The sequence below is a fragment of the Panthera uncia genome (genome assembly GCF_023721935.1).
Source record: "Panthera uncia isolate 11264 chromosome A1 unlocalized genomic scaffold, Puncia_PCG_1.0 HiC_scaffold_17, whole genome shotgun sequence".
Taxonomy (NCBI): Eukaryota; Metazoa; Chordata; class Mammalia; order Carnivora; family Felidae; genus Panthera; species Panthera uncia.
This window is the reverse complement of record NW_026057577.1, coordinates 78,030,973-78,057,400: the sequence shown is the minus strand read 5'-3', so window position 1 is coordinate 78,057,400 and position 26,428 is coordinate 78,030,973. Positions and strand designations below refer to the sequence as shown.

Here is a 26,428-nt window from a genome sequence, read left to right as displayed (position 1 = left end):
TTTTTTTTTTTATATGGTAGATGAATAACACAGTCCTCTCTTCCAATTCATTCACTTATCAAATGTCTCTGGTCTGAGATTTGAGTTTTTATTTTAATAATTATATTTATAAATGTCTGGGTTTCTTATTTTTATATTCATCTGCTCTTATTTCATTCCTTTATTCTTTTATTTCTTCTTCATTTTTATGGAAGTTACACTATCACTTATCTTTTTGAGTATCCTAAAACTATTTATTTCCAAGTCTCTCACAGACCCTTCAGTGATATAAATTTAATCTGATGTTAAATGGACTCGTGTTTTGCTTTATATTTCTCTTGCTTTATTCCTATTTAAATCTAGCACTTCTATGTTTGGAGCAGTGAAGATTACATCAATGTAAGCATTTATTGTGCTACCTTCATACGATTATTTTCTAACTATATTTCTTCTTCTCCTTCCTCCTCCTTTTCTTCTTCATGCTTGCCTCTATCTAATCTATATCCTTGATTGAAAAGAAAACAATTTTCATAATGGCTACTCTGAAATCCCACTTTGTTATGAGATTGTTAATATTGCACATCCATCCACAGAACCAGCGGATGGCTTAATTTAATTCTTGGCAACACATCTCAGATTCTCTTGTAATTATGAGCATCCCTCTTGCTATAAACTATAAATCCATGAAGCTATACAATAATAGCTCTAAATAAGACCATTTTCTTCTGTTTGCATGGATTAGATGCCATTACTATATAGGAACAAAACTTCTCCATCATTCCATTATGCCTATAGCTTCAGCCCTACTCCCAAATTTATACTTCTCTTAAAGTTCAGGTTTGTTAAGATGTTTACCATGCCTTTCAGTTTTTGTTGTCTTTTTATTTAAATCCATGTTTGCTATATGTTTAGAGCATGGGGATTACATCAATGTATGAATTTTCTGTAGTATCTTTAGCTGATTATTTTTTAACTGTTTTCTCCTCCTCCTCCTCCTTTCTTTTAGGCTTGGTTTTGCTTCCAGGAGGTGCACTTGGCAAGCTTCTGGGAGGTATCATTGTTTCCAAGTTACACATGTCTTGTAAAGCCCTTATGAGATTTACAATCGTTACATCTGTTATATCACTTGTATTCTTTGGGTTTGTAATTTTTGTACGCTGTGATACAATACCATTTGCTGGGATCAATGCAGATTATGACGGGTAAATATTATTTTGTGTATCAGGATTTTACATTTGAACTAACAATGTATTTTTCAGTTAATAATTATTTATCTAGTAACCCTGTATGTTTGTTCCATTCTTGAAATTATTCAACATGTAAAAGAAATATAAAGCTTCACCTTTATATAAGAAATATAAAGTTTCACCTTTTATACTAAGGGCAGAAATATCATGATGATAGCTTGTGACATGACTATGCATTCATAAAGTAATAAATAAAAAAAAAACCATTGACATGAGTCAGGATGTAGAAGTAATATTCTGTATTAAAGTGACTAATACTAGGAGACAGTGCTGTCTATACAAAGCCTTATCTTGTGTTCCTGAATTAGTATGTCTGCCTTTTTATAGACATCATAGAAGGGAACTGAAGTACATCTGATAGTACATGTAAGTAACGCATTCTTTAAGCTAAACTTGCGAAAACTTAAAGAACTTGGCAGAGATTGACATTAAACACAGGGGAACAGAATTCAAATAGAAAACCTAAGGACTGAGCAAGTAAAATCAGTAAAGAAAATAAGACTTTCACTTCAGAGTAGCTTGTGGCCGACCAATGCTCCCATTGGGAACAACCCCAGAAAACTGAATAGAGTTTAAAAGGTTTGTTTAAAGGGCATCAGAGGATTGTTTGGCAAATAGGAATTTAAAGGCCAAAATTCTAGAATAAGGCAGACCCTTAAGAAAAGAAGGAATTTTCTGCAGTTGGATACTTCTAGAGATATTTTCTAATTCTTGATGTTGGCAAGAAGCCAAGAATTTGGGCAAAGGTCTGGTCAGAAAGCATCTAGTTAAATAATGAGAAATCACACCTTTTGACAGATGTATCAATCTAAAGAGACAAAAATAGGGCTGGGCGGGATATCAGAGATAGGAGGGAGATAAACAAATAAGACAACATTCTGTTGGGTTTTCATTCAATATATATGCTGCATTATGAAGTAAGAAGCCGACAACAAGCAAAAATCTTGTAGGAAGTAGAGGAAAATTCTAGCAGTATTGTGATACTCTGTAGATCAGAGTGACTTTAGAATATTGTGGGGGTGGAGTGGAGAGGAACTGTGGTGAACACTACGTGTTCTCAATTGGTATCTCTCTCAGGCTCAGACCTAACAGTGAGGGCCTTCCTGAAGTACCATAGCTTAGCCAGGAGTTAATCTGGTCTCTGATTGGATTGACTTGGTCAGCCAGCACTCTAACTATTGGCAGAAAGATACAACACTCTAAAAAAAAAAAAAAAAAAAAAAAAAAAAGATAATATCAAACACAGCTAGTTGTAAAGTATCATAGGCAAAGGTCTTGCATTACACAAAATTACCAAGCAGATCAAGGATGTGACCAAAAGTTATGAGACAGAACAGATGATAGAACAGACCCACAGGGGATCCAGATGTCATCATTATCAAATAAGAATGTTAACACAATATTGATATGAGCAGTAATACAAATGACTGAATTTATCTTCAGAAACCACGGGTTCAGAAAAGAGTAGAACAATATGTTTAGAATCCTGAAAGAAAAAAAAAAACAAACTCTTGACTCTTTAATCATTAATCGAGTGATAATATCTTTCAAGAATGAAAATCAAGTAAAGCTATTCTCAGGTGAAGGATAATAAAATTAGTTGTTAGCTCTAAAAGAAATTATTAAGTTTTTTTTTCAGTTTAAAGCAAAATAATCCTAGAGGAAAACTTGAAACTTGAAAGATAAAGGAAGAGTAAAAGAAGTGATAAATACACTAGTAAATAGACTAACTTTTCATCTTAAGTTTAAGATATATATAACTATTGAAAACCAAAAGTACAACATTGGTGTAGATTATCGAAGGTTGTATATGTAATATGTGTGACAACTGTAACCTAAGGGACAGAAAAAATGGACATCTGTGGTTATGAGACTTATACATTTTAAACAGAGTGGTAAAATATCAACTTGAAGTAGAAAAGTAAGTATACATACACATATAGTTTAGGTATCTATGTAGCTCAGGTATACATCGATATTTCCTGTCTTTGTATGGTCTGCACACTAAGATTGTTTTTATATTAGTAAGTGTAGTGAGAAATAATAAAGAACAATAGGACTTATAGTTTCTATTCCAATATGTAAAGTTCTTGTAAGTCATCACTCCCATCCTCACAATTAGAAAGGTTTGGACAAATGAAAAATCAACAACAGAGGGCAAACTGGGCAAAGTACTGTCCGCTAAACTGGAGAGATAGGCAAATAGAATTGCAGTTTACTGGAAGCAGAAGCCATTGGAACTGAATATTAAACAGTATTTGACTAATTGCTAGATGTGGAACATGGAATAATTTGAGAGTTAAAGACTCCTGGGGACTCAGTCATAGGAAGACCCCACACACTTTCATGACTCTTACATCCGGGTGCTCCACCAGGTTCTAACAGTGGAAACTGGGAGAAAAATCCTCTTGTGTTTTGGGCAGGAGGAGAGGGAAAGTAACCATTTGAAATATGCCCACAAGAAGTCTGCTCTTTGTAACAAGAGCCTACCCTGAAGGGAAACTACTTTCTTAGAGTTTCTCTTGCCAAACTTTAAAAAGGAGGGCAATTAGGCCAGTCAACCATTTTATAACCTTCCTATTTTATATAAGGAAAGGGAGAAAAAAAGCTAAGAAAAACTTCTGAAGTTCACAGCCTAGAGACTCAGGCCTACTGGGGCAGGGAGAGACATAAAATCTAAGATTTAATCATAATATTACAGAATGCTTTCCCTCAAGAATATCTTACCACCACCACAACAGATACCTAGTAATAATAGAGAATTACAACTGAGAGAGCTGCAATGTATGCCCTGTTTGATAAAAAGATTCTAGGGCAACCCAGGACAACCTGGAAGACAGAATGAGGATGCCATGGAAAACAGAGGCCTTTGACATCTGTAACTACAACAAACTTTAAACACAGCCTAATTCCTACACAGATAAACATAAAAACCTCACACTAAAAGGCCTATTTACCTCTGTTCTTGGTAACCTAATAATGTCTGCCTTTAAACAAACACATTATAAGGCATTCTAAAAGGGAAGAAAATATGCAGACTGAAAAACACAGTAAACATCAGAACCAGACTCAGATATGGCACAGGTTTAGAAATGACCAGACTAGGAACATAAAATAGCTATGATTAATATGCTAAGGGTTGTAATGCAAAAAAGTGGGCAACATGAAAGAAAAGATAGGTAATTTAGGTAGGGAAATAGAAGTTGTAAGAAAAAAATCAAAAGTAAATACCAGAAAGCAAAAACACTATAAGAGAAATGAAGAATCCCTTTCATGGGGCCATCAGACTGCAGAGGACTGAGGAAAGTATCCATGACTGTGAAGATATGTCAATAGAAACTTCTCAAACTGAAAAATACAGAGAAAAAAAAGATGAAAAAAAAAAAAAACTGGAACAGATATCCAAGAACTGTGCAGCAATTACACAGATATAACAAATGATAAGGCAAACACCAGAAGGAGGAGAGTGGGACTGAAGAGGTGGGTCACATAATGGCTGAGAATTTTTCGTAATTAATAACAAACACCAAAATATAGATATGGAAAGCTCAGAGAACTTCAAGAAGGATAAATACCAAACAACTGACACCTAGGCATATCATATTAAAACTGCAGAATGAGAAAATAATGGCAAAAATCCTGAAAGAAACCAGGAGAAACAAACCTCACTGATGTATGATTGAAGATTATTTAATACAGACTTATTTAGAAACCATACAAGCAAGAAGAGAGTGGAATGAAATATTTAAAGGATTGAAAAGAATCATTAACCTAGAATTCTGTGTGCAATGAAACTATCCTTCAAAAATAAAGCAGAAAGATGCCTGGATAACTCATTAGGTTAAGCTTCTGACTCAATTTCTGCTTCAGTCATGATCTCACAGTGGTGCAATCCAGCCCTGCATCAGTGTGGAGGCTGCTTAAGAGTCTCTCCCTCCCTCTGCTTTTGCCCCTTCCCTGCTTGTGTGTGCTCCTTCTCTTTCATTCTCTCTTTCTCTCAAAAAAAAAAGTGGAAATAAAGATATTCTCAGGTTAAAAAAATAATGGAATTGTAAACCTGCTTTGCAAGAAACATTTAATGAAGTTCTTCAGAAAAAAGAAAAAACGGTTTGAATTAGAAATTTGAGTTCACCTACAGAAACAAAGAAACATGCCTTGCAAGTAAACCTGTCTTGCAAGAAATGTGTTTTTTGTTTTTAAGTTTATTTCTTTTGAGAGAGACAGAGACAGTGCCAGTGAGGGAGGGGTAGAGAGAGGAGAGAGAGAGAGCATCCCAAGCAGGCTCCATGCTGCCAGCGCAGAGCCACACACAGGGCTCAAACCCATGAAGCCATGAGGTCATGACCTGAGCCAAAACCAAGAGTCGGATGCTTGACTGAATGAGCCACTCAGGCCCTCCAGTAAGAAATGTATAAAGAAGTTTTCAGAAAAAAGAAAAATGATACGAGTGAGAAATTTGAGTTTATATAAAGAAATGAAGAACATCAGAGAATGAATAAATGAAGGTATAATAATTTTTTAATTTTTAATTGGTGTAATAGGTAACATGTTCAAAATAATGGTGATAAGAGGTTAAGTGTTTATAGTTTATGGATAGTGAAATGGATAATAGAAATCTTATACAAGAGGAGGGAGCAGTTGAGAATAATCTTTTATAAGGTATGTGCACTACCCACGAAGTAGTATGGTGTTATTTGAAAGCAGACTTGCTTATATCCTGGAAATTCTAGGGAAATCACTAAAACATTTTTAAAAGTATAATTGCTATGCTAACAGATGAGAGAAAATAGAATCTCATAAAATACTCGAAACCAGAGGAGGCAAAAAAAAAGAAAAGAAAGAAAAAAGAAGGAAAGGTGAAAGCAAGAGAGCAAGAAAGCAAGAAAGAACAACTGTTTGGCATGTAATTTTTCACAGTCCTCTCATGATCTTTTGTATTTGTGTTGTCTCATTTGTGATGTCTCCTTCATTCACAATTTCATTTGTTTGAGTTCTCTTTTTTTTTCTTGGCAAATCAGAAGGTTTGTCTATTACATTTTTCTTTAAAAAAAAACCAGCTTTTAGTTTCATAGACCTTTTTTATTGTGTTATTAGTCTTTATCTCATTTATTTCTGTTCTGATCTTTGTTATTTCCTTCCTTCAACTAACTTTGAGCTTAATTTGTTGTTTTTCTAGTTCCTTGAGGTGTAGAATTAGGTTGTTCATTTGAGAGCTTTCTTTTTTCTTAATGTAGGCATTTATCACTGTGAACTTCTCTCAGAATTTCTTTAGCTGCCTCCCATACCCCATAGTCTTTGGAATGTTACCTTTCCATTTTCATTTATCTCAAGGTATTTTTTTTTATTTCTCTTTTGAGTTCTTCTTTGGTCCATTAGTTGTTCAGTAGCATGTGTTTAAATCTCCACATAGTTGTGATTTTTCTAGTTTTCTTCTTTAAATTGATTTCTAGTTTCGTACTATTGTACTCTTCTTAAATTTAATGATTTGTTTTATAGCCTACTATACGATCTATTTTGGAGAATGTTCCATATGCATCAAGAAGAATAGGTATTCTCCTGCTGTGGATGGAATGTCCGTCTGTAGGTCTAACTGAGCCAATGTGTGGTTTAAATCCAATGTTGTTTGTTTGTTTGTTTGTTTGTTTGTTTGTTTTTACTGATTTTCTCTCTGGATTATTTATTTATCCCTTGTTGAAAGTAGGGTGCTGAAGTTCCCTACTATTATTATATTTCTGTCGATTTTTCCCTTTAGGTCTGCTAAAATTTGTTTTATGTATTAGATATTCCTCTGTTAGATAAATAAATATTTGCAACTGAATTGTTATTGGATTGATTCTTTTTCATTATAACATGATATTTGTCTCTTATAACAGTTTTTGCTCTACTCTGTCTCATATAAATATAGCTACCACAGCTTTCTTTTGGCTTCCATTTGCATGGAATATCTTTTTTCATCTCTTTACTTTCAGTCTTTGTGTGTCCATACATCTGACGTGAGTCTCTTGTAGGAGGCATACAGTTTTTTTTTTTTTTAATCCATTCAATCATTCTATGTCTTTTGATTGGAGAATTTAGTCCATTACATTTAAAGTAATTATTGATAGGTATGTATATATCGCCATTTTGTTAATTGTTTCTGGCTGGTTTTTAGTCCTATTTCTTTTTGTCTTGCTTTCCTTCTTATAGTTTGATGGTTTTCTGTAGTGGTATGCTCAGATTGCTTTGTCTTTATCTTTTGTGTGTCTACTATAGGCTTTTGCTTTCTGGTTAGCATGTTACATAAAATATCTTATATTTTTAACAGTTTTAAGCTGATAAGAGCTTAACCTTGAACACATACTGAAGCTCTAAATTTTTATGCTCACTCTACATTCTGTTTGTTGTTGATGTCACAATTTATGTCTTTTTACCTTGTGTATGCATTAACAAATTCTTGTAGTCATAATTATTTTAATAACTCTATTAACCAGGTTAACCTTATCTACAACTATTGTCTTTTTTTAGCATTTTTTTACCTTGTGTATGCATTAACAAATTCTTATAGTCATAATTATTTTAATAACTCTATTAACCAGGTTAACCTTATCTACAACTATTGTCTTACCTATAATTATAAATAGATGGTATTTATCATTCAGCCAGGCTTGAGCTCTTGCTTGTCTCTCAAACTTTTGTGATTGTTTAAACTACCTTCTTTGTTTTTAATGGGTCCTGTTAGTCGAGGATGTGCCTAGACCTGTCAGTGTCCCAAAGGGACACTAGTCAACACCTAGATTTAGGCTGACTGGACCTCAATCTGGACCTCAGGCAGTAATAAAATATAGTTTGGACCCTCCCAGGGAGAAAGTGGAGTTTAGCTATTTTGTCTGCTCCATCTTTGTTAGGGTTGAGTGTATAGCAGCAGGGGGTACTCCTGTGCACATTAATAATGGCTTTTTTGTCTTTGTCTACTATGGTCCCATGGAACTCATCACTGCAAGCCCTTTTGGATGTGAGAACCAGACTACCCAGAAATCCATCCCTTGGGTGGCAGCCACAAAAGCTGGGATGCCAGCATATGTATAAGTCACTTCTAGGGAAACACTGGCAGTTTGTAGTGAGCTGACATGAGAAGGCAAAGGTAATGTCTGATGGCTTCTCTCATCTCTGGGGAGGATTGCAGTCAGCCCCTACATGCCTTCTAAATTAGAAGCCTGATCTTCAGGCAGCTGCTTTTAAAGTATTCAAATAGGCCTCTTTCAGGAGAAATCTAAAAAATGGGTATATTTTGTCTCCCCCCCCCCCCCACATGAACCCTGTAGGGATAGCTGGTTAAGAACTGTTTCTTTGTTTGCTGCAGTACTGTGGAACTCTGCAAGCTCTGTTGGTTATCAGAGTCCTGCCATCAAGGGGCTCTTGGGGGGATTGTGGTGAGCCCCTGGATAGATGTTAAATTAGAAGCCTAATCCTCTGGTAGCAGGTTTTAAAGTACGCAGATAGGATCTTTCAGGCAGACAGAGATGGGCATTTTTTGCCCATGGGGAGATAGCCATGGTGAGTCTGCAGAGCCCGTTAAGAAATGTTTCTTTATTTCTTTCAATCTTGTTCACCTGTGGTTGCAAGCCCCAATAGTTTTTGTAACTAAGTGTTTTGGGTGTGTTTAAGACTCAGGTGTAACTCAGGTGTGAGTCTTAAAAGTTGGCACACTAGAAGTGGGGTCCATATTTTTCACTGCTTAGGGAGAAGTTGCTAGTTGGGAGGTCCTTCCTGATTATCAGGCACTGGCCAGGGGTGAGGTTTATGCTGAAAGTGTGTCTCAGGTTTTCCTATCTGTTTCAGTGTGGGTGATGGTATTTTCTCATTTTCCCTATTTGTACGAGTTACTCGGGGCATTTCTCTGTATAGCTGTAGATTTGGTGTGTCCTCAGTAGGAGGTGAGTTCTAGAGACTCACTGTCACCATCTTGGATTGCAACCAAGATAGTCTTTTCAACAAATGGTGCTAGAAAAACTGAGAATGTACATGCAAAAAAAAAAGAAAAAGAAAAAATCTAGAGAGAGAACTTATGCTCTTCACAAAAATTAAAACTAACTCAAAATGGACTCTAGACCTAAATATAAAACACAAAATTATAACTTCTGTAATATATCATAGGATAAAATCTAGGTAACCTTGGGTTTTATGATGACATTTCATATACAACGCCAAAAAAAAAAAACATGAAAGGAAAAAATGATATGTTAAGTGTCATTAAAATTAAAAACTTTCTCTCTGAAAGGCACTTAATGGAATTAAAAGACAATGCACAAATTGGAGGAAAAATACATATTTGATACAGGACATATCCAAAATATTTAAAGAACTCTTAAAATTCATCAGTTTACAGAGAAACAACCCAATTAAAAATGGCCAAAAGATCTGAACAGACACTTCACTAAGAAGAATATACAGATGCTAATAAGCATATGAAAATATGTTCAGTGTTATATGCATCAGGGAGTTAAAGATAAAAACAACAATTAGATACCCCAACACATTGACTGAAATCCAGAAAACTGACAAAACCAAATGCTAGCAAGGGTATAGAGTAACAAAGACTCACATTTGCTTCTATTGGTAATATAAAATGGTAACTCTGTATATGCTCAATTATGTAAACCTAAAATTGTTCAAATATATAGTTTAAAATTCAGAATATAACAATCTAAAAGTATTTTGAAGTATAGGCAGTTTTTAATAATATAAAGTAAGACCTTTTGGCTTTATCCTAAATTTATATTTGGAAATAATTCCGAGCTTTCACTTCCAGCCAAGATGGGATAACAGATTTCCTCTTCTTCCAAAAACAACCAAGAATTTGATAAAATTGAAACAGTGTTTTTCAAGACATTGGAATTAGTCATTGAAAGACAGTGATACATGAGAAAGGAGAAACATTTAAGGTGAACCAGGTAATTCCTCCAGCTCACTGTCTTAATAGAGGTTTAAGGTCATGGCACAGGGGTGGGAATGAGACAGATTCTGCCTGATTTCCTTAACTGAGGAAATTGAGCTGAGGGTTCAAAAACCAATATGGCTATAGTTCACAGGATTGTGTATTAGAGGATATATCTGCAGAAGACCCCCTGAAGTATTAAGTGCAATAGTAACTATGATATATGTGAAAAAAGTTCTTGAGTCAAGTCCGCCAAAAGAATTAGAATTACAGTGCATACCTCTCACACAGGATTGGGAATAATATCTGTTTTAATCAGTCAACTAGGAAACCTCAAAAATCACAGTGCATAAAGTATACACAGGGATCTTGTCTCAGAAGTGGATAATAATTGTAAATTGAGTGCTATTCTGGCTGTTCCTATCAAATCTGCCTATCAAACTAAAAAAGATAAAAGTGTTTCCACGTAAATTACCTGAATTTCAGAGCAAAGCTTAAAGATGTTCACAAAAAGACAAAAATATTCAGCATCAAAGATCAAAATTTAGAAGGTCCAATATTCAGTAAAATGTTGTAAGGAATTCAAAGAAGCAGAAAACTACAACCCATAATGAGAAGCTAAACCAGTTGATCAAAAATGACCCATAACTGACATGGATGTTAATATTATCAGAGTTAACACAGTTATTATATCAGTATTCCATATGTTCAAAAAGTAAAAGACATTTTTAATAACCGAATTGAGCATAGAGAAATGAAAACCAGGATGTTTGAGAAAAATGCTATGTATGAGATTAATGACAGAAGAGACACTGCAGGAGTTTAAACTTGAAATTATTAATAATAAACATCCAACAGAAAAACACAGAGAAAAGAGAATTAACAAAAATAAAGCATCAATGATTTGGACAACTTCAGGTGGCCAGCCAAGCGCAGAGTTGGAATCTCCAAAGGAAGGCCTTGGAGAAAGAAAAATATTTGGAGAAATTAGGTTTAAATTTTAAAAATTTCATGTAGACCATAAACCTACAGACCTAGAAACTTTGCAAACCCTCAGAACAAGAAACATGAAGAAAATTACACCATGCTACATAATAATCAAATTGTGCTCACAGCACAGAGCCTGCTTCAGATCCTCTGTCTCCCTCTCTCTGCCCCTTCCCCACTTGTACCTGTGCTCTCTCTCTCAAAGATAAATACATGTGAAGATTTTTTTTAAGTGAAGGAGAAATAACTTTACACATAAAAAATGTAAATAAATTTGAACAACAGACTTATCCTACATGAAATGTTTAAAAAGTCTGGCTGAAGTAAAATACCAGATAAGAATATAAAATACACAAAGCAAAGAAAAGCAAAGGAAATGGTAATTATTTAGGTAAGTATTTTTTCTTATTTAACTCGCTTTAAAAATAATTGTTTAAGACAGATAAACATATATTATGGACTTACATGAAGTGCTATAATATCACATGTTGGTAAACTGTGTTAAGTTAAAGATGTATAATATCACCTCTGAAGCACCACTAAAATAACAAAGTCACAGCTAATAAGTCAAGTTGACACATGAATTAAAATAGAATTTTACAAAAACATTTGTTTAATCTCAAATTAGGCAAAAAAGAGAACAAAGAAGAGATAAAAAGAAAACAAATATAAAGGATAGATTCAAACCTAACTACAGTAGTAATCACATTAAATGTAAATGTTGCAATATCTCAATTAAAAGGCAGAAAATTTTAAATTTGATTTTTTAAAGCAAGACCCAATGTATATGTTGCATAAAAGAAATGTGCTTCAAATATAGACACAAGTAGATTATAAGTAAAGGGATGGGGAAAGGTGTATCATATTAACAGTAATCTAAAGAAAGCTGGAGTATGATATCAGACCAAGTAGATTTGAGAGCAAATAATACTAGCAGGAATAAATAAGGTCATTATGTAATGATAGAATGATCAGTTCATCAAGAATTCAAACAGTTCTTGATTTTTATGAACCTAATGAAAGAGCTTTAATATATGTGAAGCAAAAACTTAGACGCTGTAAGTAGACATGTAGAAATCCACAAATATAATCAGATATTTCAATACTCTTCTCTTAATAATAGAAGTAGGCAAAAAAACCTCAGTGATGATGCATAAGATTTGAACAACACTAACAACCAGTTTGACCTGATTGACATTTGTAGAACGCTTCACCTGTCAAAGAAGAATATACATTCTTTTTAAACTCGAAACCCTAAGTAAACCATATTCTGTAAAGCAAGTCTCAGTAAATTTAAAAGATTAAATCATATAATGAAATTAAATTTTCAAACCATGATGAAATTAAATTAGAAACAAATTAATAAAAAAAGATTTCTGGAAAGTCCCAAATATTTTGAAACTGAATAACAAAGTTCTAAACAACTCGTGTTAAAATAATTTTTTCAGAAGGGAAATTGTAAAGTGTTTTGATGTGAATGAAAATGAATACACATGTAACAAAATTTATAAAATGCCACTAAAACAGTACTTAGGGAAAAATGTACAGCCAGTGTTAGAAAAGAAAAAAAGTCTCAAGCCAATGACATTTGTTTCTACCTTAAAAAACTAGAAACATCAAAGCAGATTGATCCCAAAGTAAGTAAAATAATGGAAACAATTGAGATTTGAACAGAAATTAGTGAGGTAGAAATGATAAAAAACAATGGAGGAAATGTAATCAGATGAAATTTTGAGAAGATGGATAAAATTGCTAAACTGTTAGAGAAAACTACCAATATCAAGAGTCAGAGAGCTGATGTGATATTTTTATAGATTCTACCAATATTAAAAGGATAGTAGGGTAATATTATAAACAACTTTATGCCCATAAATCTGACAGCTTCCATGAAATGGGCAAATCCTTCAAAAGACACAAATTTATTTAAGAAAAAATAAATGTATGTATCTAGTAAATAAATCAAATTTGTACTTAAGCACCTTCTGACAAAGAAAATTCCAGGCCCAAATGGTTTTATTGGAGAATTAAACCAAACATTTAACAATATCTGATTTTACATAAATTCTTCCAGAAAATTGAAAAGGAGTGTATGCTCCCCAACTTATTCTATAAAACTTGCATTATCTTGATGTCAAAACTAGACAAAAACTTTGTAAGAAAAGAAAAGTATATAGGCTTATTTCTGTCGTGAACATAGATGCAATAACTTTTAACAAAATTCTAGCAAGTTGAACCTAACTAAGAGTATATTAAAAGGAAAATAAATTATGTTCAAGTAAGATTTTTCAGAGGAATGCAAGATTACTTTTATATTTGAAAATCGATCGATATAATCCACCATATTAATAAAATCAAAAAAACTATAATCACAATAGATGTCAAAAAGGCCCATGATAAAGTGCCACATCTATTCCTAATAAACTAGGAAACTAGAAATTGGAGGTAACTATGAAAACATACAGCTAATACTATACTTAGTGATTATTATGGAATGAATGTGTCCCTCCCCCCCAAATTCATATGTTGAAGCCAATGTGATAGTGTTAGGAGGTGGAGCCTTAAGGAAATAATTAGGTTTAGGTGATGTCATGAGGGTAGGACCCCCCCACCCCCATAATGGGATTAGTGTTCTTTTAAGAAGGGGAATAGACCAAAGACTTTCCTCAATTTTCTGTGTGAGGATACACTGAGAATGTGATGATCTACAATCTGGGAAGAAGCCCACACCAAACATCAAAGCTACCTGCACCTTGATCTTGGACTTAGCTTCCAGAACTGTGGGAAATAAGTGTTTATTGTTTAAGCCACCCAGTCTATGATATTTTGCTATAGAAGCCTGAGCTGCTATAAAATGATGAAAACATGAATGACATGTTGAAACATTCAAGGACAATGATGAAACATTGAATGACCAGGAGCATAACAACGATATCTGCTTTCAGTACTATTACATTAACATTATAATGGATGTTCTAGCCATTACAATACTGTAAGAAAAAGAAATAAAAGGCATCCTGATAAGAAAAGTAGAAATAAAATGGTTTATTTTATTGTCTATAAAGAAACAATTGTCTATATAGAAACTATATAACTAAAAATATAACAAAAAACTATAAAACTATAAAAAATGATAACTGAACTATAACTAAAAAAATAAGTTTAGTAATTTGTAGGATACAAGATCAAAATGTAAGAGATTACAGTATTTCTACATACCACCTACAAATAAGTGGAAATTAATGTCAAAAACACTACTGACAGTAGTATTAAGAAAAAAAAATGTTGTAGAAGAATATATCATCATACAAGAATCAATGGTGTTTTTATATACTACCTACAAACAGCTGGAAATTGATATTACACAAAAATGCCATTAGCAATAGTATCAAGAAGAAGAAATACTTAAGGATAAATATAAGAAGTGAAAGCCCTATTCATAATTACTACAAAATATTCCTAGCTAACATAAATACCTAAATTTTTAAAAAGAGATCCCGTGTTCATGTTTTGGAAGACTCAATATATTAAGTTAATCCTTCCAAATTGATGTAGTTTTCAATGTAATCACAACCAAAGTCCCCACAGGGTTTCTTTTTTAGATATTCTACAAACAACTTAAATTCATGCAATATACACAGGACCTAGAAAAACCAAAAACAATACTGATGAAGAGTAGAAGTAGAGTACCAACACTATTTTATTTCAACAGTTACTAGCTAATGTAATAAATTGTGTTGGTATAAACATAGATGAATATATCAGTGTGATAGAGTAGAGAGTCCCGAAATAAGCCCACGTATAAATGGATAATTGAGTTTTGATAGGATGTATGTGAAATTTAGCGAAGAACATATAAGCATCTTAACAAATGATGATGGAACAATTAGATATCTATATGTAAAAAAAAATGAACTTTGATGCATATCTTGTACCACATAAAATAGTTAAAATGGATTGTAAGTGTGAATACAAGATACAGAATTCTAAGAATATAGGAAAATTTTTTTATAAATTTGGATTCAGCAAAGTTTTCTTAGATATGACACTAAATACATGATCCATGAAGAAATATATTGATAAATCGTTCTATGTCAAAATAAAATATTTCTGCCCTTTGAAAGACCTGTTAAATGAATAAAAGAACAAACCACAGATTGTGAGAAGATGTTTAAAAATCATGTATCTGGTGAAGGACATGTTTCCAGAATATATAAAGAAATTTCAATGCTCAATAAGAAAACTAATCAATAAAAATGGGCAAAAGATTTGAGCAGACGTTTAACCAAATATATACAGATGGGAAATAAGCACATGGAAGGATGGCTCACATCATTAGCCATCAGGGAAGGGAATATTAAAAACCACAATATGAAGCTGCTATATTCTTAGACTGTCTAAAATTAAAAAGATTGATTATATCAAGTGTTGGTGAGGAATGTAGAAAGCAACTGAAACTCTTATACACTGCTGGTGGGAATATAAAATAGCACAATCAAATTGGAAAAGTGACAGTTTCTCAAAAAGTTACATGAGCACCTACCATATGATCCAAACATCCTACTCTTTAGTATTTACCCAAGAGATATGGAGACATATCACCATACAAAGACCATATAAAGAACCCAGACAAAGAAAGTGTGTATATTATATGATTCAATTTCATGAAATTTAAATTAATGAATAATGACAGAACATAGATCTGCGGATGCCAGAGGCCAGAGGTATTACAAAGGGTCACAGTGAAATTTTGGGGGTGATGATTATGTTTGTTAACATGATTGTGGTGGTGATAGTGATGATTTCACAAGTGTATACATATATCAAAAAATTTCAAATTGTTCACTTTATGTATAGTTCATTGTACATATTGAGTTATACCCCAATAAACCCGTCAAAAGGAATTTATTTCAATAAGCATATTTTTATGTATCTCATATCCTAATATACACATTAATAAGTATAATACTTCAATCTCTTTTTTTACAGAACAGGACAGTTGGGAAACCTGACAGCTCCTTGCAATTCTCATTGTAGATGCTCATCTTCACTATATTCTGCTATATGTGGAAGAGATCATATTGGATATTTTTCTCCTTGCTTTGCAGGCTGTATACAATCTAAAATAATACAAGATCACAAGGTAAATATTTTTTATTATGCATCTTCCTCTCAATAAGATGTTCAACTTGTAGATGGTGTTTACATTTTACTCCTAGCTCTCTAAAAAAGCATTTTCCCCCCATAAATGTTTAAAAAAAAACAGGAAAAGAATATTTACTTTATGTGGCCATAATACAAAGGGCTTAAGGGAATTGGCAGTGGGAAAGATACTTCTACATTAAAACATGCCTCAAAAAGTAAGAAAATTATGAAAGGAAAAAAATTCACAGGTAAATACAAACATAAAAAAAGTAGTAATCACTTATAAAACCAGGATGGAGATTAAAACACAAAAGCAGTAAAATTAGTTTTATCTATAAAAATCAGTCAGGGAATTCACAGAATATAAGGTTGTAAAATATGCTATTTTAAACATAAAATGTGGACAGAGTAGAAATTTAATGCTTTTAGAATGGGTTCAAACTTAAGCAACTATCAACTTAATATTGATGGCTATATGCATAAGATGTTATATATGAACCTAATGGTAAACTCAAATCAAAGGCATAAAATAGATTTGCAAAAAATAAAGAGAAAATAATTCAAGGATGTCACTAAAGAAAGCCATCAAGCCACAAAAGAATGTGAGCAGGAAAAGAAAGGAACAGAGAACTACCAAAACAACCATTTAAAAAAGTTAAAAAATGGCAGTAAGTTCATACCTATCAATAATTACTTTCCCTATAACTAGACTAAATGCCAAACAAAAGACATAGGGTAGCTGGAAGGTATACATAAAAAAAAGCAAGACCCATGTATATACACCCTACAAGAGACTCCCTTCAAACTTAAAGACACATGCAGATTGAAAGTGAAGTTATGGGTAAACATTTATCATGCAAATGGACTCTTGCTAGAATAGCAAGACTTACATTAGACAAAATAGACTTTAAAACAAAGACTTTAGCAAGGTACAAAGAATAACACTATATAATGTAAAGAGAGGGGCACCTGGGTGGCTCAGTCAGTTGAGCATCCGACTTCAGCTCAGGTCATGATCTTGTGGTCTGTGAGTCTGAGCCCTGCATTGGGCTCTGTGCTGACAGCTGACAGCTGGTAGCCTGGAGCCTGCTTCGCTTCTGTGTGTCCCTCTCTCTCTCTGCCCATCCCCCACTCACACTCTTATCTCTGTCTCTCTCAAAAATAAATAAACATTAAAAAAATAAAGAGAACAATCCAACAAGAACATAAAACAGTTGTAAATACTTATGTATCCAACATGGGAGAACCCAAAATGTAAAGCAACTATTAACAGACATAAAAGAAGAAATCAATACTAACACATTAACAGTAGGGAACTTTAACACCCACTTACATCAATGGATACATCAGACAGAAAATCAACAAAGGAAACAGTGGCTTTGAATGATACTTTGGAACAGATGGACCTAACAGATATATTCAAAACATTCCATCCTAACACAGCAGAATACACATTCTTTTCACGTGTACATGGAACTCTCCCCAGAATAGATCACACGTTAGGCCACAAAACAAGTCTCAACAAGTTCAAAAAGACTGAAATCATATCATATATCTTTTCTGACCACAAGGGTATGAAATTGGAAATCAATCACAAAAAAATCATGCTACTGAACAATGAATGAGTTAACTAAGAAATCAAAGAGGAAATTAAAAATTATATGGAGACAATGACAATGACAATGACAATGAAAACACAGTGGCCCAAAAACTTTGAGATGCAGCAAAAACTGTTCTAAGAGGGAAAATCATAGCAATACAGGACTACATCAAGAAGCAAGAAAAATCTCAAACAACCTAACTTTACACCTAAGGGAGCTAGAAAAAGAAGAACAAAACCCAAAGCCAATAGATGAAAGAAAATAATAAATATTAGAAATAAATAAAATAGAGACTAAAAAACTATAGAACAGATGAATGAATCCAGGAGCTGGTTTTTTGAAAAGATCAACAAAACTGATAAACCTTTATCCAGAGTCATCAAATAAGAAAAAGAGAGAGAGAGGACTCAAATGAAATCAGAAATGAAAAAAAGAAATAACAACTGACACCATAGAAATTGTAAAATATTACACACCACAAAGTATTATAAGAGAATAATTATAAAAATATATACGCCAACAAATTGGATATCTTAGAAGAAATGGACAAATTCCTAGAAACATATAACCTCTGAAAACTGAATCAGGAAGACATAGAAAATTTGAATAAACCAATTACTAACAATACAATTGAATCAGTAATTTTATAGAGAACAAACTATGGTTACCAGAGGGGAGGTGGGTGAGGGTATAGTTTGGGTGGGTAATGGGAATTAAGAAAAGCACATGTGATGAGCACTGGGTGTTACATGTAAGTGCTGAATAACTAAATTCTACACCTGAAACTAATATTACACTGTTATATTAACTGACTGGAATTTAAATAAAAACTAAGGAAAAAAAAACTTCCAACAAACAAGAGTCCAGGATCAGATAACTCCATAGGTAAATTGTACCAAACATTTAAAGATTAGTGAATACCTATTCTCAAACTTTTCCAAAACAGAAAAGGAAGGTAAACTTCCAAATTCATTCTATGAGGCCAGTATTTCTCTGATACCAAAACCAGATAAAAATACTACAAAAAAAGAGAACTATAGGCCAATATTTCTGATGAACATAGATGCAGAAATCCTGAACAAAATATTGGCAAATTGAAAAAACAATAAAAAAATTTCATTCACCATGATCAAGTGGGATTTATTGCTGGGATGCAAAGGTGGTTCAGTATTCACAATTCAATCAGTCTGACACGTCACGTCAATAAGAGAACATATAAACACCATATGATCATCTCAATAGATGCATAAAAGCATTTGACAAAGTACAACATCCATTCATGGGAAAAACCCTCAACAATATAGGTTTAGAAGGAACATACCTCAACATAATAAAGGCTATACATGAAAAACCCACAGCTAACATATTCAGTGGTGAAAAACTAAGATATTTTTGCCTAAGGAACAAGACAAGATGTCCACTCTCACCACTTTTATTCAACATAGTATTGGAAGTCCTTGCCACAGTTATCAGAAAATAAAAAGAAATAAAAGGCATTCAAATTGGTAAGGAAGAGGTAAATTTTTCACTATGCGCAGAAGACATGACATTACATATAGAAAACCCTAAAGACCACCAAAAAACTACTAGAACTAATAAATGAATTCAGTAAGATCACAGGAGACAAAGTTAATATGCAGAAATCTGTTGCATTTCTATACACTAATAATGAAGTAGCAGAAAGGGAAATTAAGAAAATAATCCATTTACAACTGCACTAAAAAGAACAAAATACCTACTAATAAACTTAACGAAAAAGGTGAAAAACCTGTTGTCTGAAAACTATAAAAAATTGATGACAAAAATTGAAGACAACACAAACAAATGGAAAAATATTTTATGCTCATGTTTTGGGATACCAGTATTTTTTAAATGTCCATACTATCCAAAGAAATCTGCAGATTTAGTGCAATCCTTACCAAAATGCCAATAGCACTGTCCATAGAACTGGAACAAATAATCCTGATATTTGTATGGAATTACAAAAGACCTCAAATAGCCAAAGCAATTTTGAAAAAGAACAAAACAGGAAATATCACAATCTCAGATTTCAAGTTATACTACAAAGCTATAGTCATCAAAACAGTATGCCACGTGCACAAAAATAGACAAATAGATCAATGGAAGAGAGTGGAGTCCAGAAATATACCCACATCTGTATGGTCAATTAATCTATGACAATGGAGGCAATAATATGCAATGGGAAAAAGATAGTCTCATCAATAAATGGTGCTGGGAAAACTGGATAACTACATGCAAAAGAATGAAACTGGACCACTTCTAACACCATATACAAAAGTAAACTAAAATAGATTAAAGACACAAATGTGAGACCTGATACCATAAAATTCCTAGAAGAAAACATATGCAATAATTTATTTGACATCAAAAAATTAACCATTTTTGTAAATATATTTCCTCTGGCAAGGGAAGAAAAAGCAAAATTAAATTATTGGGACTACACCAAACTAAAAAGCTTTTGCTTAGCAAAGGAAACCATCAACAAAACAAAAGACAACCTACTGAATGGGAAAAGATATTTTCAAATGATATATTTGATAAGGGGTCAATACCCAAAATATATCAAGAACTTACACAACACTAAAAAACAAACAAAAAAACACACAAAAAAACACCAGTCTGATTAAATTTGGGCAGAGAAGAATATGAATAGACATTTTTTTTAAAGACGTATAAATGACATGAAAAGATAATCAGCATCACTCATGATCAGGGAGTTGCAAATCAAAAACGACAATATATCTCAACCAGCATCACTCATGACCAGGGAGTTGCAAATCACCACCACAATATGAGGTATATCACCTCATACCTGTCAGAATGACTAAAACAAGAAACACAAAAAATAACAAATATTGGCAAGTATGTGGAATAAAAGGATCCTTCATATACTTTTGGTGGGAATGTAAATTGGTGCAGCGATTGTGGAAAACGGAATGAAGATATCTCAAAAAATTAAACATAGAATTACCATATGATCCAGTAATTTTACTACTGGGTATTTACGCAAAGAAAATGAAAACACTAATTGGAAAAAGTATATGTACCACTGTGTTTATTGCAGCATTATTTACAGTCGCTAAGATATGGAAGCAACACAAATATCCATCCATAGGTAAATGGATTAAAAAGATGTGGGGTGTGTGTGTGTGTGTGTGTGTGTGTGTATAGATGTATATACACAAAATGGAGTGAGATATCTATACACACACACACACACACACACACACCCATATACAATGTAATATTAGCCATAAAAAAGAATGAAATCTTGCTATTTACAACAATATGGAGGGATCTAGAGGGTATAATGCTAAGTGAAACATCAGTCAGAGAAAGACAAATGCCATATGATTTCATTCATATGTAGAATTTAAGAAACAAAGCAGGCAAGAAAAAGGACAAAAAAATAAACTCTTAACTATAGATGACAAACTGGTGGTTATTAAAAGGGAATTGGTGGGGGACAGGTGAAATAGGTGAAGGAGATGGAGTATACTTATTGTGATAAGTAATGTATAGAATTGTTGAATCATATTGTACACCTGAAACTAATAGCACTGTATGTTAATTACACTTGAATAAAAAAAGTCTCCATGTATTACATCATCCCAATTTTATAGTTTTAAAGAAGTAGGTGACTGTCATTGCCTCTTGCAGTAGTAAAGTTGAAAGCAATGGTTTAAGAGAATATTTTGTCTTCTACTTATGTCATTTATTGTAGTTCTGTCCCATCTATCAGCAATACCCATTCACACCAAAATCTTGACCCATAGTCTTTCTTACAGCTTTGGGTTGACCAATGCTATCTTTCTGGTCACCTTTCACTTGGTTTTTTCTTCTCCTGAAGAATTAAAAATGTCTACACTACACCTTCTTGCTGTTTCTATATCTGTTCCACATTGACTCAGACATGAAAATCAGTCCATTTAATCGATGATTAGCATACATACAAGACCTTTTTAAACATATCATACTTTCTAGAAAGGTAAAAGAGAATACTTACATGGTAGCAATACAAATGACTAACAACTGAATATATGTATTCTTGTTTGTCTTTTGCTGTTTACATGTATCAGGACTCATTTTAAAATTTCCCTGTTTGCTCATATTTGGTCCATAACAATCAGAATTCCTTATTTCCCTAGACCTTCTACCAACCAGACAGAGTTGGCTACTCTGCTACTTGCTTGACTCCACGTTAATTTTCTTTTGTCCTAAGTTGCATAAATCTGCTTTTAGCTAAATAATGCACTATAACTTAAGTCTCTCCCTTTTAAGTTGCACCAAAGTAGGGATGTGGGATTTAAAAACTTTTTTCTCATGTTTCTGGCTGGTCTTTCTGAAGGGGAGAAGACAACAGAGAGGTATATATATCCTGACTCATGGGCATTATACCACCTCATTTAGTAGGCAGTAAGATCCTTTACTATTTATGCACTTACATAATAATAATGCCTTTTCCTGTTATACACAGATTACTTTACCATAAGATATTAGCACACCTGGCCAACTTCAGTTTTTTGTAGTCAGGTTTTCACTAGTGTATGATTTAATAATATATCTTCAGTTTTTTATTGAATATTAATATAAAAAATATTGTACACACTTTAAAAATGTTTATTCTTAAATGTTACCTTATATTCCAGAGTCTTTCAACCCTTCCGGAGCCTAATATCTTGTGATTCTACCATTTGTTCACTTAACCTTCTTCATGTTTTCAGTTTTCCCTTGGTCAGCCTAGCTTCTACTGTCTGCAACCACTTATTGTGCTGGACATCTTTTGTCTGACCTCCAGGTCCACTTGTCACTCTTCTCTACTTTCCTCATTATTCAAGAAGGCTGAACTATAAGACAAGACCTTCCTTGCCTTCTGAGTGGATTAAGATAATAAAAAGTCCAAGTAGAAAAGCAGAAAAATGGGGGAAAAAGTGAAAGCATTGTGCTTACTTTCTTGGTTCACTTTCTGAACCGTGGACTGACTGCATCCCTTGACTGAAGGTCTTAATTTCTCTCTTCCCTCTCTATATGACTCTCCTTCTGGTCACCATTCTTTCCCTAAGACCCTTAAGCAAATCCTTTCAAATCTACTTTCAGAATAAATACTGGATCTGACTAGCTTCATCATTTTCTCTGTTACCATTGTCTCGCATCTCATTTCAATAGCTTTTTAACTGTTTTCTCTGCTTTCATCTTTCCCTTCATAGTCTGGTATAGCTGTCAGAGTGATCTTTTTAAAATATATCATTTATACATATATCCCTCCACTGTTTTTACATTACTAAGAATAAAAACCAAAGTTCTTAAATTATTCTTGCAGTTTTTTACCGGTTTCTGTATAATGTGCTTTTCCCCCTGCTACTTTGATTTTATTTTCTTAGTTTCTTTCATGCTTATTCTGCTCCAGCCACATTTGTCTCCTTACTTTTCTGTGAATGTGAATATTTTTGCTGAATTTTTTTAGATTAATAGAATTTATCCTAAATAACTCTAGTTAAACACACACACACATTTTTATTACATAAAATACCTAGAATGTATCATTAATATTTCATTTCTAAATATTGAATGGCAGATTTAATGTAAGAATATTGACTAATAAAACTAGCTACTGTACCTGCAGTTATTGATTTTATTTTATAATGATAGAAGTTGTTGCATTATGACTATATTTCTAGAAGATGGTTTCTTGTTTTAATTTTCATAGGCATACTACAATTGTTCTTGCATTCAAGAAGGGTTAACAACTGCAGATGACCAAGGTGATTTTATTGACGCTAGACCTGGGACATGTGATGCAAAGTGCTATAAATTACCTTTGTTCATTGCTTTTATCTTTTCTACGATTTTATTTTCTGTTTTTTCTGGTGTACCAAACACCCTGACCATCCTTCGGTATGTATATAATTCAAAATCATTGTTCATTTAATTTATGAGAAACACAATTTTAAGAATATTTTAGAATATTGTTATAAATGAGTCACTTTTTTGTTTCAAAGTGGCAACTGTGAGAGGGGAAATTGATTATATTGTCAAAATTTATATATTTATTTCTGTTTTAACTAATTATTTGCTTAAAGTTTGTGGCTATCACATTTAGTTTTAATTAATTAAATTTAACTTACAATATGGTAAATTCATATATAGGAAAATTGTTACATTGTCAAAATTCATGTGTATATTAATTTTCTCTTTTATCTAATTTTTTTTACTTAAAGCATATGGATATCACATTTAGCTTAAGTTTAATATAAAACTAAATTTTTTACTTAATTTAAGACACCTGGAAATTTCATGAATAGAGGATAAATCTTAATTTTAACACAAATGTGATTATAATGTTGATTCATTAGTTAAGGTATTTATTGAGTGTTTGCTTCTATATTAGCCAATTTGACTATGAGAAAACATCAGTGTCATTAGCAAAGGAGCGTAATAACTTAAAAAATTGTAGAATTTCAGTACACAAATTTATCCTAAATTAAAGCAACATTTGAAATGTATTTTTTCTGAATATGTGAAATACATGTAATATTTCTTTTTATCATGTAGCAAAATAATTGGTCACTATTTTCAATTTTTTTCAAAAGGCTAACATAAACTCTAGGTCATGAGGAGCGATCTGTTGTTCCCTAGGAAAGCAGGCTAGAAAACATGAATAAATATATGCAAAAAAAAAAATCTGAGAACTTGGGGACATGTGGTTTCTGCTTTTAATTAACTTGCAATTTAGGTGAGAGTCAAAAGTTGGACTTATAAATCCAGTGAAGCAGCTTTTATAACCATTCATCTGTGTCTGGAGTAAAATTACAGGGACCAATAAGATATATACCTTGCCTTCAAGTTTCTTAGAGTATTGTAGGGAGAGAACCGAAAAGAAGATGTACAGTGGAGGGGCGCCTGGGTGGCGCAGTCGGTTAAGCGTCCGACTTCAGCCAGGTCACGATCTCGCGGTCCGTGAGTTAGAGCCACGCGTCAGGCTCTGGGCTGATGGCTCGGAGCCTGGAGCCTGTTTCCGATTCTGTGTCTCCCTCTCTCTCTGCCCCTCCCCCGTTCATGCTCTGTCTCTCTCTGTCCCAAAAATAAATAAAAAACGTTGAAAAAAAAATTTTAAAAAAGAAGATGTACAGTGGATATTTAGAGGTGTCTTGATTAAAACTTAGACAGACTGACCCAGGAAAAGGTGGATGAAATGGTAATTTTTGTCTATGATGATTTGGAAATGCTTATAGAAGATACAGTACTTTAACTGAGCTATGAATAAGCGATTTGTCATAATGCCTGCCAATTACGGAAAAGTTCTTAACAGGAAAACTGAGCCGTGAAAGTAGAGGCAAAAATGTGTGAAGTATCTTGACAAGGAATTTGTTATGACAGAAGTAGCATGATGGTAAAGGGACAGGGAGATTTGGGCTCCATAAAGGTGAGATCATGGAAGGCTTTCTTTGCCATATTAACATGAATGATGTTATCCATTTTGCAGCTGGAGGCCATTGAAAAAAATAAACCTCATAAGTAAAAGTGATCAACTATGTATTTTAGACAGAATACTTTGAAGATGGTATAAAAGACAAAGCTGAGGGGGGAAACAAGAAAAAGGAAAGTAGTTGGGATACAGTTTTCAAATTTAGTAGTGGTATTTAAAGTTAGAAGTGATAGAATATCTTTGAGAAATATTTAGTTTGGATAAAAGCGCAAGATTATTACTTTGATGTTCCTCATATAAAATATTTAAAAAATTAATTATGTGCAGATTTCCAGTCTAGGGAACTAAATGAATGACAATCCATTAACTGAAATGAGAAATTCAAGCAGAGAATGCTTAGACTGAATATAATCTGTACAATGTTAAACATGCCTTATGTAAAGATCATGTGAAACATCCAGGTAAAAATTTCCAGCACTGAGATGAGACAGATGATAGTAATAGTCCAAAAATTTAGTTCTCAGTCTTATCACTTATTCTAGTAAGTAATTATATAGAGCTATAGGGAAAATAAAACACACATGTATGTGTGCACATGTGTGCACACACTATAGTTTCGGTAAATAATGAAATTGGTAAAAAAAAAAATCACAAAGTTGAAATTGCGTGTGAGTATTGCCAAAATTGAAGCAGAACTAGAAGCCAACTTGTAGATTCAAAAGGATGTGAAATGTGGGGAGGATCTCAATATTGACAGATCTGATCTCTGGCATTTATTTCTGCTCAGAAGGAGAAGGCCCCACCTTAGAATGGAAGTTTTGGGAGCACAACCTAGGTAGATAAATTAAGGTAGACACTCTCTGGAAATAATGAGAGAAAAGGCTTGGAAAATGCCCAGGTGGTCTAGACATAGCAGATCTCACAAAAGTGCCAGCAAAATATTATTTCTATAAATGAATACATCACCTTGGAAAGCAAGAAAAGTGAAGAGATCTCAGAAGTACATTGTAGATGTTCTTTTGAAGCAGGCCATATTTGGAGAGGTAGAAGAGGTGGAACGATACATAGGAATCATTCTTAAGTCCTCCCCTATGTCACAGAGGAGATAACT

At 33.2% G+C, this 26,428-nt stretch overlaps 1 protein-coding gene across 1 annotated transcript in view; it reads left to right on the top strand.

The window, feature by feature from the left end:
• Positions 1–989: 989 nt before the first annotated feature.
• Positions 990–26,428, top strand: part of SLCO6A1 (solute carrier organic anion transporter family member 6A1) — a 45,269-nt gene continuing 19,830 nt past the window's right edge. Inside the window, exons 1-3 of the mRNA XM_049647687.1 lie at positions 990–1,181; positions 16,114–16,267; positions 23,599–23,786. Of these exons, the coding sequence (XP_049503644.1) occupies positions 1,054–1,181; positions 16,114–16,267; positions 23,599–23,786 (470 nt within the window). The 5' untranslated portion in view covers positions 990–1,053. The remainder of the gene's footprint in view (positions 1,182–16,113; positions 16,268–23,598; positions 23,787–26,428) is intronic.